The sequence below is a fragment of the Coffea arabica genome, chromosome 6e (assembly GCF_036785885.1).
Source record: "Coffea arabica cultivar ET-39 chromosome 6e, Coffea Arabica ET-39 HiFi, whole genome shotgun sequence".
Classification (NCBI taxonomy): Eukaryota; Viridiplantae; Streptophyta; class Magnoliopsida; order Gentianales; family Rubiaceae; genus Coffea; species Coffea arabica.
The window spans coordinates 60738929-60758668 of record NC_092321.1 but is presented as its reverse complement, the minus strand read 5'-3'; the positions used below and the strand labels follow the sequence as shown (position 1 = coordinate 60758668).

Here is a 19740-nt window from a genome sequence, read left to right as displayed (position 1 = left end):
TCTTATGTTGGGCCAAGGGAAAAATTCACTTTTTATCCCTAAATTTTGAGTTAGGAACACATTTCGTCCTCAAACTTTTAGACGCACCACATTTAATACATGAATTAATTATTTTTTGTCACATTTAATCCAAAAATGGTAAATTGCTTAATGGATGGAGAAAGTCACATGTTTAGCACATGACTGTTAAGCAAAAATAATTTCTCAGTCAAAATCAACGCCACATCAACTTTCTCCGTCCAAATTGAATATTTTACGATTTTTGGACTAAATGTGGTCCAAAATAATTAATTCATGTACTATATGTGATGCATTTAAAAATTTGAGAATGAAATGTGTCCCTAATTCAAAATTTAAAGACAAAAAGTGAATTTTTCCCGTCGGCCGGACACAAGGAAAACAAAAGTTGGTAGACTAGAAAGTGCAGTCTAACCATCCCTACGCATTCAAATTGTATCAATACTTGGGACACTGGAAATTAAGGATCTTTCTAGCAAACAAAGGCTTCCCCCAAGCCAGTCCAGTAAGCAAGCACAAGTAGCAGTTTTATCAGGAAAGGGAAGCTAAATCAACTTATAATCAAGTTACATAGCAAATCAGCTTTTGGCTTGTCACCTTCCTCACATGGACATGGAGCATTGTAAATACACCAAGGGCATTTGCTTGCTAGGAGCATTTTCCTACACGAAAGAAGAAAAAACGAGATAACTGTCATAGAAAAATCTGACACAATCATCATTGGAATATGGAAACCAAGCTTCCTCTCCTAAAGTCTTTTTGTTATCCTTGTTTCCAGGTTGCTTGTAAACTGGCTAATGATCATAAATTAAGAATTATACCAAGTAGTCTCACTAGCTGCTAGTGAATGCACCAAAGATGATTATTTATATACCAGGTAGACAACAAAAGGATGAGAAAGAGAAAAAAAAAAAGTATAAAACGCTTAAAAAGTATAGGATAGAGAAATGAAGGCGCTGGAGTAAGGAAACTTCAATCTGTACTAACCTTAAATCAAATCCAATTAAAATAATTAGTACAAGCACAGAAATATTCAGAATTCAAAACTTTTAAAAAACCTAAGCTTATTCATTGTAGGTTAAGAAAATTAAATAAAAAGTTCTCTGTATACCAGTCCCATGGCTTTCTTATATACCTCAACAGCCCCAAAGAGAAAACCTCTCAAACGTAAACAGTTGATAGTATGGAATGTTTACTCATCTGACAAACTCTATTAACTATCTTCTTGGCATATAATTAATACTACACAACAATCTGTCATCCAACAATAGGAAGTAAAAAGAAATTATAACATAAACTGAAAGTAGAGACAGTTACAATTGATTTTCTTAGGAAGAATTTGGATATTCAAAAGACATCTCACCCCACATTTGCTGCAATGTCATAGCTAGCTCTGTCACAAATCTCCTCTCAACTGGGTTAGAAAATTTCAAACCGGCAATTTGTTGAACAGCTAACAGGAAATCACGCCTTGCTTTTGAAGAAATAACAACGTAATTGGGTCCATGGATGGCAGTCAAGTCCACCACCTGAGGTCAAAAGAGTTTGTTCCAATCATCTTTTTATGTATACCAGCAGAACAAACTTGACCATAATGGAAAGGCATCACTATCTAATGGACAGTTAAGAGTTGCTAATGATTCTTCTAAGATTTAACCTTAAATGTAATATGATGTGATGATTTTCATGTCATTCCTACATTGTCTACAGTGTTAACCCAGAGCTAGAAAGTTATCAATAAAGGTAAAATACCAATCCTTTTGCATTTGAAAACTGTCCTTAGGAATCCATGAAACTCCTCCACCACCTCCCCATGAGCTGCAGTCAGACAACCCTATCCTCCCCCCCCCCCCCCCCCCCCCCCCCAAAAAAAACCCAAAGTGAAAAAATTAATTGTAGGCCAAGTAAAACCATTTATTTAACACACTTACCAGTTGAATATTGAGGTCTTCAAATGACAAAGTTTAAGTTTAGCTGCATAGCCTACATTCCTCAAGTAAAGAATAATATTTAAAACTGTTTTCACATTAAAATCCTCATTTCTCAGTATGGCCACACAAGCAGACCCATAGTTTAGCACCTTATCTGTCAAAGCCACTTACCACTTATAGGGTGAGTTTTACTATTGCTTTGAGATTGAAGGCAGCCATCAAACAACTTCTAGTGTGGGCACTAACTTACATAAATTGCGGCTTAGTCAAGAAAGAAACAAAGATACGAAATTTGTTGAACTTAAAGATACCACAGGGACTCCTCAAACAATTATCTAAACAAGAAAAGCAACTCTAAGTGTAATAAGTTTAGTACCAATTTATAAGGAAGATGAAGTCAAATTAAATAGTGCCAGAGCTTTTCTTTTCCTGGTATCATGACAAACTAAAGTGATGTCTTAGAAAATCTACATGATTCACAAAGCAGCATTGTTCAGAAAACCTTGAAACTGGTCATTAAAGCAGCATTTGCAGCCACATACAAACATTATCACACACTTTGCTTCACACACTTCGCTTCTATCAATCTATGCAAGAAATGTGCTCTATCTTGTAATGGTCAGCTGAGATGGTACATAACAGTGGAGAAATGGTTTCTAATAATGCCAAGAGCTAGCAATGAGTTGAAATTTATCCTACTTAGTACCTAAGGCTTTATTCTATTCGTACCACAAATTCATCAGAGTAAATCATCTAATGCAACAACACAGGAAGGACACGATGAGAAAATGACAAGGGCCACCCTACAAAGGATAAAGGAAAACGAAGTGCTTAAGTCAATAAGAGAAGGAATCAAGAGCAACTTGCCTGCTGCAACCAAGGGAAAATGGAAGTTGCAAATTTTTTCTTTGATAAATATGATGCCAAAGTATTCAACAGGTCACAGGTTGTCTTCTCCGATAAATATTCCAGTACAGGACCTGTTCTATCAAGAAGCTCAAACAAAATAAGCTCACTCCCAGAGCAAAGAGCTTCTGCATATGCGGAGTCAAAATTTCCTTCAGACAGATAACCACTTACACCTCTCCACAGATTATCCTTTCCATCTGCACCGCGCTGTCTACTGTTCACAGCAGAAACTGAAGCAAAGACATTTTCAGCTTTTCTCATTTGGCCACCATGTCCATGGATGCCCTTTCCCACAGTACTTTTACTCAACTTTTGAGATGGATTAGTCCATATGTCTGCACCTTGTCTAGCAAAATTGCTTGATCTGCTCCTGGTAGATGCTTCTTCCTCCCAAGTATCCGCAGCTTTTGGTGGCAATGATGCAGACTGTCTATTGCATATATCCACAGATGGTCTGGGAATGCAAGTAGAGATTCTAGGAGAACAAGAATCTAAGTTTCTCTTCAAAAATGTGGCTGCAACTATACCTGTACTTCTTCCCCCATTGAAAAGCTCTTGTGTCATTCCTTCAATCACATCTTCAAGACTTGACACTTTCAACTGTATCATTGACAAACTATCCATAATGTTGGACGTGAAAACCTGAAAATGTTGAGTAACAAGACATATATCAGATGCACAGAGAAATTTCTTAAGTCCGAAAGTTAAAGCTATGGAACCATTTATATACACAGATTCAAGAAGAGAACTTTTAAGAGAAACAAGAGAATAATTAGGTCTTAGCTGCTTTAAGCAGGTAAAGCTAGCAATAATAAACTTGACTATTCTGTTTACTCAATTAAATTTCCCTTCCCCTAAGTTCGTCAATCAGACACTTCTAAACACAATTTTGCCTTGTAGAGTAGTATTTGCTGAATTAAACATAATACTTTTTTGGTCCTGAAAATTATTACAAGTATTCTTTTTATTTTCAAAAGTTTATATAGATAGCATGTCCAGATGGCATGATAACTAACACAAGGAAGGAGGCTTGAACCATTTACAGTATTCAATAAATTGGAAAAGATTACCCTCAACGAATCCATCAGATCTGTTTGCTTATTTTCAATCCCCAGAAGTTGTTTTCGAATGGATGCTATGTCATTTGCCGTTTTCGAGCAACAGCCATTCATTGTGGGAAAACTGGATTCAGTAACTGTGGAGTCCAAGCTATGACGATCCCGGATTTGGGACCTGCATCTTTTTTCTTCAGTGCTCATTTCTTCAGTTGTAAAAAGTGGACCTCTACCTGTTTTCTTTACAAGATTAACTTCATCAAGGACACTAGGACAAACTGTCAATGCTTTAGATTCAAAATTCTCGGGAAAATGAGCAGAGGCAGAAGAGCACTCCTGTTTGTCATCCGCATGCACATATTCATATTCCACATCCTGAGTACTTGTCCTACCACCACTTCTTTCACATGTCTTAGTAACACAACTACCCTCAGATTCTTCGTATTGAACATCTGACAAAGAAATGTTACGAGTCTTTGGAACTGCAATTTCTATACTCCAATCACCTGCTTTTGAATGCTGAGCCTTTTCAATAAGATTGTCCCCTGATTTTTTGAAAGAGAGAGGGACCCTTTTCTTGACTGAGTTTGTACCAATTCTCTTAATTCGAGCATCCTTGGGTGTAGAAGTACAGGCACTTGCAATATCAGAATACTCGTCTCTATAGAAATTTTCTGCACAATGCAAATAACTGTTAGATGCTGTTACAATAATAACAAAGTCAACCATTATTTGGAGGAAAAAACAGCTAGGAACAGCTATCCGCTGGAAAGCAACTCGAAAGGGAACATTTTAAATTGCATTGCTCACAGGAAGTAACAATAATGGCACCATCTATAAGACCTTTAACTGAAGACCCAGCTTCTGATGGTTCTGGTGTATCACTTCCAGGAAGGTTTCTCCAGATTTGTAATGCCTGCAGTGCTGTGTCCCTGACTGGTTTAACCTAAACAACAAGGATGGATCACATAAAACTCCAACTAACTTTTCACACAATTGAAGCTCTTGGAGCATTAACTACTATGTGGTAACTACTTAGTCACAAGAAATTATTAACCTTGTCGAAGCGACATGATTCAAGACAATGCAAGCAAGAAGACTTGAAAGAGCCAAAGAATGCTCCACCATTGGAAGCAATATCACCTAATGCTGCAGAAGCAGCTTTTCGTGTTATCCAGTCACTATTCTTGAGAGCTTCTTGGATACTAGCAATGGCTGCAGATAACGAACTATGTGTGGAAGCACCACCAGCCTGAATGGTACACTAAAATCATTCAGATATATATGAATCAAATAGAAAATATAATACTCATGTTCCAAAAGTAATTATCAAGACATTAACACCCTTTCTCTTTTCCGTTTGGGTTGGGCTGGTTTTAAATTATAGTCAGTGTCCATAATGGGTCATTAAAAAAGAGATAGATGCTGATAGACAGCAGGAAAATTTTCACTTGGTCATTCAATCTGTAATGCTATTAGCCAAAATGAAAAAGTTCTTTATTTTTTTTTTCTGATTTTGAATCCACAAGTACTATAATGAAGCATTGAATAAAGAAAATAGACATGGAAAAATAACCTTGCAGTAAGAAATAAATAGACCTGAATGATACTTCTGTTCAGTTCTATGACAGCTGGTTTTGCCATGAAATGTGGGTTCTTGAGCAACTTAACAGTCCTTGCTAACATCTTCTGCAATATTGACACTGGGGGATCACTGATATTATCAATGACCCTTGCCAAACATAATGCCGAACCAGACTGTACTTGCTTATTCTGTTCACCCAACGCTTCAAATAGAGGCTTCACTAGAGCAACAAAAAGTCCATTATTTCCACCCTCATCACTACCAAACTTGGAAGCCAATACACCCATTGTATCCACACAAGCATCTCTCACCACAGTGTCTGAATCCTTGAGCCGTTTAACAATGCTAGCAACCATCTTCCCTAAGTAGGGCAATACTAGGCCTTCATAGTATGTTGCTAGTGAAGCCATGGATCGAATACATTCCTTACGAACTGCACTCTTTTGCACCGAATCAGTGTCCAATATGCAAGAGAAAAATGAGGAAAGCCCATCTGGGGTTAAGCATTCGATTGCCTTGTCGAGCTCTTCAATCCCAATTTGATAAGTATCCCTATCAGCAATCTTATTCAAGGCAAGAACCACGCGCTGTTTTAGCTCGAAAGCCGCCTGCTGACTACTCACCCTCGCAGTTCCTTTCCCTTTCACCATATTTATTTGTGTCTTCATCTCCTTAACCTCTATACTCCGAACCCATTTCAATCTTTCCGTCAAACCGCAGCTCTAAGCTGCAAAATCCCATCCATGCTTGTCCTTCAAGAACCAGAGCATCACTGTAATCACCAATGGTAAAAGAGTTTCTACAGACAAGTGATACATTGCTAAAATCTAACACCATTCTTCATGACAGTAAGATTTAACTACAGAAGGCTCCATTTAATCGGTAACTAAACTTCCCTAGTCAAATTTCTGATGTTTCCACTTCATTTTCACTGTCTAAATACTCTCATTTTCAATCAAATATAGGGAAAGAACCGTAAAAAAGAAAAAATAAATAAAAGTATCTAAAAAGAAAAATCTGAACTTTTTCGTGCAGCAATCACCAACACATTTTCCTCCAAGTATAGTGGAAGTACAAGTAGATTTAAAACAATAATGATAATTAAAAAGGGGGAAAAACAAAAAAAAAAAGGGATAATTATATACCTGGACCTGGAGCTTCAAGATTAACGTCCACTGCAGAATTAGAACACAAATTTAAAAAAGATTAAATTCATTACTGAAATTAATCGGAAACCAAAAGCAGAAAAAAAAAACGTTGAAAACTTACAAGAGAAACCAAGCCCCTAAACTCAAATGAAGCATCGAAAAAGATGCATACATACGTTGAAAAGTGCATGCACCGCAGGCTTTGGAGTGCTAAAGTAGATTAATTAGTACTAAGTACCACTATATAATTTGCTTCGAAATTAACGCAGTCAACAGCCAACAGGCCTACTAATTATATATTATATATCTAAAAAGCTGCAAATTCAAAATTCAAAGTGAAGGCAATTAAATCAAGAATTATTACAATGATTACGAAATTAATTAACTAAATTGCGATTTCCTTCCGATACTTACCATTCGATTCCATTAACTGGTACGGATAAAATTATACACTTTGAAAAAAAAAAGATAAATAAATTATACACTATATTATCATTATTCTCTGAAAAGAGAAAAAGATTGTCGTCGTCTAAAGTCTAGAATCGAGAAGTTCGAGAGTACCTGGGTCAGTGCTCTGTGTGTGTGTGTGTGGGAGAGCGTGAATCTACTGTGTGAGTGTGTGTTTTAAAAGCGGTGAGAGGTTTGAGTTTTCGCGCTTCGGAAAAGGGATTCAAATCTTGGGGAGCGTTATGAGGTGGGACCCCATCCCCAAGGTTTTCTTATCAAACAAAAAACTGGAAGAAGACAAAAACACTCGGGTTTGTATTTTAGAATGTTTTTAAAATATTTTACTATAGTAATGTAAGTGAAAATTTTTTTACTGTTGATGAGATTTTTGAGCATGTTTTTGGTGTTTTTGAAATTATTTTTTTTTGTGTTTTTGAGGTTATTTTTGGTATTTTTGTGATTATTTTTATTTGTGTATTACTGTAACATTGTATATTATTTTTCAAAAAATGACCAATCCAAATGCAGTTAAAATTTTTTTGTGCAACCAAATGCAATTGGTGTTTATTCTCAGGGGAAAATAGATGAATTTGTTTGGATTGCATTTTTCTGGATTTTTTATTAAAAAAAAATTAATGTAACGATTTGATATATATGAGATAAAAATGTGACTAAAAAATGTATTCATGAAAAACGTAGCAATTTTTCTTTTGAAAAATTGCTTTCCAAGCAATTGGTGTTTACACTTTTGTAGTCCCTCACTTTTAAAATAATGTAATTTAAAATTAAAAAAAAAATTATGTGTTTGCTTCTTCTTCAATTCTATCTGTAATTTAAAAAAAAAACTTTGGATTACAACTTTAAAAAAAAAAATCATTTTGTAGGATATCTTTTTTTAATCACTTGTTTATCTCACATACATATGTTACATCGTTACAATATATTTTTTTCACAAAACTCTAGAATATAGTAATTCAAACGAATATTTGCTTTTGTGATTTGTTTTTGTCCTTTGTATGAGACAAAAATATATAAGCATTTTTTTTATTACAATGGTAGCATTAAGGACGAAGCAAGTGTGAATTTTTTTTTTCAAAAATTTCATTTTAACCTTAGTATAATTTGCCTTCAGATTTTATTCGGAAGTTAACCTTAAATTGATGGGTGATTTAAAAATATCCTCATCATAATTTTATTTGAAAGTTTAACTATTCAGATTGACTGTTACATCTAACGAAAAATCCAAAAGTTTCACTTTGATTACAGCCATAAAGGCTTGAATCATATTGGAAAGATATCCAGCAGTTCGCCTTTTCCCATTGCAGAAACAGAGAGGGTTACTTCTTGATTGTTAGAAGTTCAGTTTCATTGGCAAGTTGTAATGCTTATCCTCTATACAAAGTTACAGTATGTGTATTTCTTTCAGTATATTTATAGAAATGGTAAAAATTACAATTGCTGTTGATGGCTTCAGAAATAGGGTAAGGATCATTGAATCAAGAAAATTAAAAATCCCTCCAGAAATTTTTCTGCAGAAAATCACAAACACATGTATATTAAATTTGGATTGTGATTTTCTGCAGAAAAATTTTTATATTTTCCACAAACACATCTTGCAATTACTTTTTTAGTTCATGTATATCAAATCACTACAATACATTTTTCTACAAAAAAATCTTAAAAATAGCAATCCAAACGATAATAATGGTAGTTCTTTACATGAAAAACTTGTAAAAATGACTTTTTATAAAATTTTAATTTTTTTTTGGTGTAAAAAGTAGGTTAAAGATGATGCTGGAAATTGGAAAAGCTGATATTCGAGTTTCCGCATTAAAATCTGGCATGAAATAAGTCACATCAACTCATCACAACAATTTATATTTTTAAAATTAGTGAAAGAAATGCAAAAAATAAAAATTATTAATAATTTATTGCACACTACTATTACAAAACAAGCCAATGAAACTTTATGAAAGCATTGATAAGTCCTAAAGTCTCCGAATTGGAGTCCTGCAGTACTTTTGTCTGACCTGCCGATGCAGAATCCTCAGGAGGAGTTGAAGGACAAGTGCAATAAACTTTTCCCACCATCTTGGACTAGAAAAGTTCAGCCAGGAAATGATTCCTAACCCTACACTAAATCCCAAGGCAGCACTAACGTACTCCCACTCAATCTCATTCCTGGAAGAGTCCCTCTCAGACTCGAATGATGCATTTATCCATGACAATCCATTGGCTTCTGACTTGTTGCAGCTTATGCTTAGGGGAAATCCGCAGAGACCTCTGTTTCCATAAAAGGAAGCATCTGTGAATGTTTGGAGTTGGCGGCCAACTGGGATTTCTCCTGACAACTGGTTATAGGACAGGTTCAAAAATGAAAGAAATGTAAGGCCTGCAAGCTTTACCGGAATCATCCCGGTTAGCTGGTTCATTGAGAGGTCTAATACACCAAGCTGAGTGCAGTTTCCGATTGCTTCTGGAATCATGCCAGTGAGGGAATTGTGAGATAAGTTGAGAATGTAAAGTTGTTTGAGTTCTCCAATTGTCATCGGTATCTGCCCGTGGAATTTATTGCCTGAGAAATCAATAACTTTGTACACTCTCAGAATCTTAACAAGCTCGAGTTCAAGCCCTTTAATAGTCAGTGTCACAGCATCCTTGTAATATAAGTTACTGAGTTCCATGAAGCCAAATTGCAGGTACTTTGCTTCATTATCTTCCTCAGTCATCATTACTCTCCAATTGAAGAAGTGTTTTGGGGACAAAGCACCACTAAAGTTGTTGTGAGCAATGTCCAAAATTTGAAGACTTGTCCAACTGTGATTGTACCGAGGACAGACAGTTTCACCTTGAAACCTGTTGGATCGCAGAACAAGGACTAGCAAATCTGTTGCTTTCATCAACATGCATGGAAATGTGTCTTCCATTTTATTTTTCCCAACATTGAGAACTTGCAACTGTTTGCAATTTTGCAACGATCTTGGTATCTTCCCTTCAAGGGCATTCATCCTGAGGTCTAAGGTTCTTAGGCTACATTTGTCTGGGAATGCATTAGGAATCAGACCGTGAAGGTTATTTTCCCCTAGGTTTAATACCCCAAGAAACTCCATTCCTAGAATACAAGCTGGTAATTTACCACTCAGGGCATTTTTAGACAAATCAAGAACTTCTATATAAGTTGCATTGCATATGGATTCAGGGATAGCTCCAGTGATGCTATTATTTGAAAGAGAAAGGAAAACAGCATAGGACAAGTAATCACCTATGTTGGGTGGAATAGATGGGTTAAAATTGTTGCTAGAGTAGTCTAGATATATGAATTGCAGCGGTGGAGTGGGTATTTCACCCCTGAGCTGATTGGCATGTAAGTCTAGCACAAGGAGAGCAGAAGGAATGGTGTACGGCTTTTGAATTTCTGCTAAAAGATTGAAAGAAAGGTTTAGCTGCCGAAGATATCCTCCTCCAACATCCCAAATCCAGTTTGGAATCTGCCCTGTGATATGGTTCAATGATAGGTCTAAAAGTATCGTTCCGGATTGATTCTTTATTACATCAGGGAAAATTTTCAGATTACAAGAAGCCAACATCAGTACAGACAATTGTGGAAACGAGGATAAGATTGTACCTGTATTGCTAGTGCATCTATTGACAAATTGTTGTAAGAAAGGTCAAGTTCAGAAAGATGAGGGAGCCCCTGGAACATTTCTAGACTTACAGTTCCACTAAAAGTGTTCCATGAAAGTGAGAGGACAGAAAGCCTTTTGAGTTCAAAAATGAACTTTGGAATGGATCCTCCAAGATAGTTGCTACTGAGATCCAGTACATCAAGTAAAGAGGAGCTAGCATTGGGAATTTCGTTCATCAGACCATCAAACTTGTTATTAGAAAGTTTGAGTTTTTGCAAGGACGGGAGAGTAAACAGAGACAAGGGAATGTTCCCTGTCAGGGAATTATACCCCATGTTAATGGATTCAAGATCTCTGAGATCTGCATATTGGGCGAAAGGAACAGGACCAGTAAAAGAATTATGGGACAGGTCTACATGCACGAGCTTCTTGGACATCTGGAATGATGGAACAGAACCATTGAACTTGTTATGTGATAAGTCAAGGTAGACCACATTTTCAAGATTCGACAAATTGGCAGGAATTGGTCCGCTGAAATTGGAAGTCCGCAAATCTATCCTAGACAACGCTTGAAGGTTTCCGATAGAGTCTGGTAAAGAACCTGAAAAGTTTGTCTCACTGAGGATGATCTCGGTGAAGGACCCCTGGTTGGGAAACTCTGGCAAACTTCCCCTGAGAAAGGGATTGTCTGACAACAATACACGCTGCAGTGTTGGTAACTGAAAAATCTCCTCCGGAAATTTCCCCATTAAATTACAAGAGACAAGACTCAAAGAAGTCAAATTTGTGAAGCTTGAGAAGAATTCGGGAACTACGGTTGAGAGATTGTTGTTATCGAGTGTGAGGGTGGTTAGCGAACTAAGATCAAGAAGGGAAGAGGTTATAGGACCTGAGAGGTGACAGCTAGTTAAACTCAGAACTTGTAGCTTAGACAAAGATGAGAAAACATCGCACCACAAGCTCCCTTCAGCTGAAATATTGACACCGTCAAGATAAAGTTCTCTCAGCTCGGTTAGATTGTTAAACAACGCTTTTAAACCTCCCGGACTATTCTTTGTTTGTATTCTCCGGTCTAGTAAACGGTTGGAGAGATCAAGAGTAACCAAGCTCTTCATTCTCGACAAACCAAGTGGAATCTGCCCGGTGAAACCAGTATTTGACAAGTTTAGACACTTCAACCTTGTGAGGTTAGAAAGTTCCTCAGGGATTTCGACAGAATCAAAGTTATTGTCACCCAGATTTAGTCTCTCAAGATGTCGGAGAGTGAAAAGGCTTTTCCAATCTTCATTTTTTACTGATATTGTCTCATTATCTAGCTCCAGGCTGATAACATGGCCAACAACATCACATGCCACTCCACCCCAGCTGCAACAGTCACCACTCTGATTCCAGTGCACCAGCTTGTTCGAAAGTGTTGAATCGAACAGCAGGCCGTCCCTGAACTGAAGCAAAGTTAACCTTTGATCACTGAGACATTTGCCAAAAGCACCAACAGTGATGATACAAGTTAAGATTTGGGAAAAGAACATCAAGAAAAGCAATAAGAAAGGTGGCTTTGCCATTAGAAATTTTTGTTAGCAGATCACAACTGAGAACTGTATAATTATTTCACTGGATTCAAGAATCATCAGGATTCAGGACAAAGCTGCTGACCAAGTCAAACAATGACTTCTCCATCGTTTAAAGACTTGGTAAGAATTCTTATTCAGATAAGCTGTAGCAGGCTTTTGGGGTTCTCACGGGAGTTAGGGTTAGTAAAAAAATGCCGAAGGCCTTTGGGCTTGGATATGAGAAAAAAAGCTTCCGGGGGGGGGTCGGGTTTCCAGTTGGGCCTAGTAGCAGGCTTCCTCCGTTTGTGGTGGCTTTGTCCCACATCGGGGTTCTGGGGGGTTAGGGGTTGGTTTATTAGTTCCCTGTGAGACCTCAAGAGATACCGACTTTTGGGGTTCTCACGGGAGTTAGGGTTAGTAAAAAAATGCCGAAGGCCTTTGGGCTTGGATATGAGATAAGCTGTAGCAGTAGACAGCTCTAGTCCACAACTAAAATTGACTCCTACTCCTTTTCTATGCAAGTTTGTGGAACATTGTCTCCATCTGTTAGTGCCAGTCTTTCTGTCTTTCCTACTTTTCCACTTATTAACACGTCTATGCAATATACTTTTTGAAGTAGACTAAATTTGACCTCAAGACACTGCCATCTTTGTCCATATCAGAAGACATCATTTATGACTTCATGGAAAAATGATGATAGTTTTAGGGGTTATAACTTTAAATTGATTGTAAAATACCTCTTGCCACCAAAAAAATAAAAAGATAGAGGGAAAAAAAAAAATCTATCTCTTGAATGTAGTCTATGCAGTTTGAAAATTGAGCTATATACACGTTTGAATTGTTTCATGTCTCTAGGTGCTGCCGAAGTTAAACTTAATGTGATGCAAACAATTAAAGAATATAGATCATTTTTTTAGAATATAATTATTTATCTGGACAAATAAAATGTACTATCATAACTTTTTACTCGTAGTTCTACATGAAAATTGTAGTTAGATAAGATTTATTACAAGTTCTGAATGCAGATATTAACACGTACGCAATTTAAGTTAGCCAATTCGTTACATTTTAATTCTGAAAATTCTTCTTTACGTCATGCATTATTGCATTATAAGTATTTGTAAAGCAAGACTTGATAAATAAATGTAAACTCATATTCTCGCCCAACAAATTAATCATAATAGGATGGGAAAAGGTGGGAAAGGGTGGAGAAACTTTGTAAGAACAACCAAAGAAATATTCCCTCCTTCTCATAAAGATATGCTCACTTCCACTTACACACTGATTAAGAAGGGTAACTAATGCAATCATGTTTTACTTACTACTTTTCTTATATGCCCTTCCGTTAATACTCCTTCCATCCCATTTTGATAAATTTCTTTTCTTTTTTCATCTATCTCAAATTATAGTCCATTTTCTAATTGAAAAATGTAATTAACTTGTAACTTATCTAAAATGTCCTTATTTAATGTAGGTTATTATTAAGTATAACCTATTTAATGTAAAGCTAATTATTCATACTCCGTTTAATGTAAGGGTATTTTAGGAAGATAATAAGTTAGATTAATTTTGCTAACAAAGTTAAGATGCACATTAATTGCTAATTAAGATGCACATTAATTATGGGTATAATAGTAAATTCATACGCCAACTACTCTTTAGAAATGGAATAAGCCTATAATTTGAAATAAGAATAAAAGAAAAGCGGGTCTATCTTTAGGGTAAATTGCATATGATCCCTTGTGATTTCGTCTATTGCCACATGACCCCCTAATGTTTCAAAATGTTCACTTCACTCCTTATGATTTTCTGTAAAGTGAAAACTTCATGGAAAATAATCTATGTAACGTCGTTAGTTGAAACGTTAATAGTGCCCTTACTTAAATGTTAAGTCAATTGACTGCTTAACTACCTTGTATAAAAGTATGGTGGGGGGATGCAAAAATTATAGGGGATAAATTATGTGAATAGATGTAAAAATTATTGAGGGGAAAAAGTAGATATTTATACAAATTACAAGGGGTTTCATGGAGATTAAGATTTTACCGCACATACTTTTAGAGCGCATTTGGTATAAATGTTATAACTGATTATGAATTTTGTCCATTTTTCACTTTACATAAAATTATAGGGGAGTTATGTGGATATTTTGAAACTTTATGAAAATTATCTGATACCATGTAAAATCACAGGGGATTATAAGTAATTTAGCCCTATCTTTACGGGACACTGGGAGAGAATATAGTTATTAGCGTAGGACAATAAAGTCGTGAAAGGATCCAAGAGTAGAAATCTAGATTTGAAGACTATTATGTTTCAAGAGTTTACTTGGCTTCTCATTTTATAATTTATTCTGATCACATCCTACTTTTGTCAAAAAATCCACTTAACCCACCATCCATCCGACTTTTTATTTCTTCGTGGCTATAAATTAAACTTCCCGTCACCACTTACCAAATCATTGAATGTATTTAGCAAGGAGATTTTTTTTTTTATGATATGATGTATATGAAATGAAAAGATGATTGAGAATATAAAAAAAATAATTAAAAAATGTGGTTGTGATGCACATAAAATGTTCCTTTATTTTTTTGCAAATAAAATTTGTATCCAAACAAATCCAGTATTTCCTCCATCGGTTCATCCTTCCCCACCCGGAATACCATGATAAGAATTCTTATTCAGGTAAGCAGTAGCAGTTGACTGCTCTAGTCCATAACTAAAATTGACTCCTAGTCCTTTTCTAAGTAAGTTTGCAGAATTTTCAAGGGGAAATTTACTCTATGCTACTGATACTCCTGTTGGTGCCAGTCTTTCTATCTCTCTTGCTTTTCTTCTTCTTAATTAGTTTCGGCTAAGTAATTACCTTTCTACTTATCAAAGTAGATTAAATTTGACCTTAAGATAGTGCCATATTTGTCCATATAAGAAGACTTCATCTATGACTTGATTGCAAAATGATATTGGTCTCAGATCTTGCAAGTTTAAATTGATTGTAAATTTCTTCATGGCACCCAAGAAAAATAAAATAGAGAAAAAAAAAATCTATCTCTTGTGTGTAGTGTATGCAGCTTGAAACTTGGTGAGTTAATCACGTTTGAATACTTTCATGCCTCTAGGGGCTGCTCAAGAATAAAAGAATATAGATTACTTTTAAGAATACTATAATTTAGCTGGACAAATAAAAGGTACTATCATAACTTTTTAGGGAACATGGAAATTTAAGTCCAATAATTAAGATTTAGTGCAATTTCAGAATGCAGAATTTTGTTCCTCTTTTATGCACTTTAAGTTAGCCATTCATTACACTCTAATTCTGAAAATTCTTATTTACATTATGCATTATAAGTATTTGTAAAAAGTAAGACTTGACAAATAAATGGAGACTCGTATTCTCATCCATGCTTATCATAGTAGAGTGGGAAAACGTATCAAATGGTGGATAAACTTAATTTATAGAAACAGGGAAAATACTATGTAGTTATTAACATAGGATAATAAAATAATAAATCCGTGAAAGCATCCAAGACTAGAAAATAGGTTTGAAGACCATTTGTTTAGAGCTTAGACTTGTCGGATTCTTACATGGCCACTTATTTTCTAATTAACTCTAGCACATTTCTCATATTCTGGTCACATTCCACTTTTGTCTAAAATTCCAATTAACCTTCTAGGACCCACCAAGGACAGAACTAGAGGGCGGGGATATTTATATTTTCTCTTCTTAGAATTTTGGAAATTTTGAAAAGCTCCTATGTATTTTATACTATCCCCCCCCCTTCCAAATTTTATGTCAATTCAAAAGTTTATATTTATATGCATTTTGCCCCTCTCAAATTAAAATTTCTAGTTCCGTTCCTGGGACCTAGGGCTACAAACAAGCTGAATCGAGTTGACATTTGGTCTAATCAAACCGAGTCTCGACTTAATTTTATCAAACTCGAGCTCCAACTCTAGTTCGACAAGGTCTCAATGTAAAGGTCAAACTCGAACTCAACTCAAATTTAAATCGAGTTTGAGCTCGAGATCGAGGTTCAAAAAATAAAAAATAATTATTTTATTTTTAAAAATGAATAAAATAATAATTTTTCTTAACAAATAGTAAAATATTAGAAATATATATGTAATTTCACTATTAAAATAAAAAAATATATGTAGACACCAAAAATTTTGATCTTTATTTTTTTTACTTTTTATTCTTATTTAAATAAAATCATTTTGTTTGGCCGGTTTTTGTAGGAAAATGAAGGAAAAGAAAAGAAAGAAAATGAAACTGAAAATGTAGTTTCAAAAACAAAAAAAAATCCTCACGCGCGCATGCACTTCATCTTCCTCTCCAGAAAAAATAGAAAATCGACATTAAGCTAGCAGCAATTTTTCATTAAGAAATATCTAGAAAAGGCCATCAAATGGCCCAAAAGAAACCAACAAAAACCTACTTCATCCTCACCAATGAGACGAGGGTTTGGCAGTTTAGTGTCATTTAAAAAGAAAGAAAAAATGTTTTGGAAGGGAGGGCGAAGTAAGGAAACGGCAGGAAAAGAGACAAAAGAAAAGAAAAGGAAAAATGAGAGAGAAAAAAAATTCTGGAAATTTTTTTGAGAAAAGGCTAATTGTTCAGCTCTGTTGCGACCAATGTTTTAAAAATCGGACCGTTAATTGAACCGGTGAAGTGAAAGGGTCGAGGTTCAACCGGTCGGACCGGTTCAACCCCGGTTCAATGAATTTTTTAAAAAATAATTTATATAAATATATATATATGCACAAAATAAGACATGTAATGGACTAATTTAATACTTTATATGATGAAAAGTTTACTATTTTTTAATAACTTGGATTTTTAAAAATCAATATTTTAAATTATAAGTTAAAACAAATAAATTTCATCTCAATTTTAATTATATCTAAATCCAACCCAAAAATATCACAATATTTTGAAATTATTTTGGAATTTAGAGATTGTAATTTGAAAAAGGAAGTTTGGAATTCGAAGAAAGTTAAGAGAATCGAAAATAGAAATGTAAACTTGATAAGAAACAAAAAATGAGATAAAAGTGAGTGGTTGTGGCATTAAATAATTTGGATTAAAGAAAAATAATTCTTTTTTAACTTTTTTCAATTTAAAGGACAAAAACAAAATTAAAAGATGGAAGAAAACATCAATAAATTAAAAATAAAGAGGTTTGATTAAAAAGGGAGTGATAAAAGAAAAGACGATAGAGAGAGAGAGAGAAAGTTGAAGATTAAAAAGAAAGAGCCATGAGAGGGTGAGATTTTGTAAGAAAAATGGAAAAAAGAAATATGAGTATTTGTTTTATATAAATAAGTTATCAAAAAAACTAATAAGATGTGATGGTGCAACGGTAAAGGGGGGGGAGTTGAAAACCGGAAAACCGCCGGTTCAATCCAGTTCGGCTGTTTTCACGGTTCAACCGGGTTTTGACCGATTTTATGATAAAGTCAACTATGGCATAGAACCGGACCGATGCCATGGCCGGTTCGCGGTTCAACCGGTCGAACCGGCCGGTCCGGTCCGATTTTCAAAACATTGGTTGCGACCAGATTTTCTCCTTTGATACAGCTTCATTTGAGGAGCTCTCGATTTCCTCACAATCTAAGAACTTAGTAGAGGAAGTTTTGTTTAGAAATTTTCTAGAAAAAAACGTCTAGAAATCTATCGAATTTAACCCTAAAATCGCTGCTTCGTCTTTGCTGGTGCACGCTGGAAGCTTCAACAAATCTCTTTCCATTCGTGTTTTTCTAGTTTTGATCTGGTCCGGAAGCATCCTTAGGTATTTCCACAACTTTTCCTTGTTTGATTCGACATTCATGTAAAGATTTGAATGTGTTCATGGAAGCTTGTGTTCAAGGAGTTTAGATCTTCATTTTTATGTGATTGTGTTATCTTTCGAATCTTGTTTGATGTTTTGTTGAATTTATAATGTCATGAGTTTCATGTAAATGAAAAGATCTGGCCTCAAGAGTTTGAAAAAAGGTGTTCCGGTGAGATTCAGGCCAACTTGGCTGGAATTTCTTCATACTCGTCGGAAAATTCTTGCCAATTTTCTCTTTATTTATGTTCCTTTTATTTTTGTTTTGTTATGAAACAATTAAATGGTAATGAATGTCCATTAAAATGTCTATTGAATCCGCCCAAAGATAAAAGATTGATAGGGGGTAATTTGTTAGTAATTTTATTATTGATTTCCCCTTCTATCCCTGACAAATATTGTGTTAATTGCTGATATTTACTCATATTTGGTATCTGGACTTAATTTCAGGAATGAAGCAGAAAACTACCAAAAAGGAGGGACTTTATGGAGAATATGGAGACTTCTAAGGGCTTCAATCCTTAGGCCTTGGATTCGTGGGGACCACAAAGCTATAGGTCATTTGGGCTCTTCAAAAAAAGCAACGTAGAGAGACTTGGAAGAAGAAGTAATTTTGGAGACTTTGTCCACATGTGTGGGGACCACCGGAGAGAGCTTTTAGTCATCTTACTTTTGGCTTTTTAAGGAGAGGACGTACAGAAGAAAAAGGACACCTCTAGTTTAGCTTTTTAGTTTAGTTCTAGTTTCCTTTCTCTGGACTGGCCTCTGACACACGCCAGGTGTTCGACAATATTCCCCAACGGGAAAAACATCTTTTATTCCTTGTTTTCTAGTAAAAACGCAATGCCTTTGCAATCCAGTACTTTTGGCTGCAATTCAACTATGAGGAGTGGCTAATTTCTTCATCTAGTCAGAGGTTAAATCGAAGCTTTGGTTCGACAAAACTGTGAGATCGAATTGATTTCCCTACGTTCTTTAATTTGCAAGTATTTATATATTTCCTGTTCACTTATGCATATGATTATTTCTTGCAATTAAATACTTGATCACTGTTTAATTGTGTGAGTAATTAACAGCCATCTAAGAGTGCTCAATCCGTAATTGTTGGGTAATTTTAGTGCATGTGGCAAGTGATATGATTCAATTGTAGTAGAAACTTTTGAGTCGTTGTTGCGGAAATATATGATATAGCCTAAATAAACCGAGCGTGTGTGTTTGTTGGTTATAATTGGTGGCCAGTCTAATGATTACTGCTGTCAATAGGTTAAATCCTAAGAGCGTGTTTAGGACTGCTTAATTGGTTAGGGCAATAACTACAGAGCTTGTTGTGGTTATCGAATCAGGAAGGTTAGGCAGGTTGTCAGAGCTTGTTGACAACCATAACCAGTTTATTTGTAAATGAAAGATTTTATCTCTGCATCTGTGATCAGTGATTCGAACCATTAGTGGAGATTATACCTTTGACTAGAGATTTTCCTTCCGTTAATTTACTTTATATTTTTAATTTGAGCAATTAAATTAGACAGTTCCATATCAATTCCCCCCATTTTTATTTAATGTTACATTCATTCAAAATAAATTCCCAAGTCCCTGTGGATTCGACCCTGCTCGCTGCTATATTCGAATTTTGTCTTTCACGT

General features: G+C 35.3%; 2 protein-coding genes across 2 annotated transcripts; both read right to left on the bottom strand.

Moving 5' to 3' along the window:
* Positions 1 to 422: 422 nt before the first annotated feature.
* Positions 423 to 6885, bottom strand: LOC113696052 (TORTIFOLIA1-like protein 2). The gene is made up of 9 exons (XM_072055927.1): positions 6768 to 6885; positions 6644 to 6673; positions 5513 to 6250; positions 4971 to 5165; positions 4757 to 4859; positions 3929 to 4587; positions 2817 to 3500; positions 1382 to 1547; positions 423 to 680 (listed from the first exon to the last, which is right to left on the bottom strand). Exons 3-9 carry the CDS (start codon positions 6164 to 6166, stop codon positions 667 to 669), a joined length of 2475 nt encoding a protein of 824 aa, XP_071912028.1. The 5' UTR covers positions 6167 to 6250; positions 6644 to 6673; positions 6768 to 6885; the 3' UTR covers positions 423 to 666.
* A 2110-nt stretch (positions 6886 to 8995) lies between these two features.
* Positions 8996 to 12381, bottom strand: LOC113696941 (receptor-like protein 6). Its single transcript, XM_072056352.1, has 2 exons — positions 10698 to 12381; positions 8996 to 10665 (listed from the first exon to the last, which is right to left on the bottom strand). The coding sequence occupies exons 1-2, from the start codon at positions 12279 to 12281 to the stop codon at positions 9082 to 9084; spliced, it is 3168 nt and encodes a 1055-aa protein (XP_071912453.1). The 5' UTR covers positions 12282 to 12381; the 3' UTR covers positions 8996 to 9081.
* Positions 12382 to 19740: the final 7359 nt, after the last annotated feature.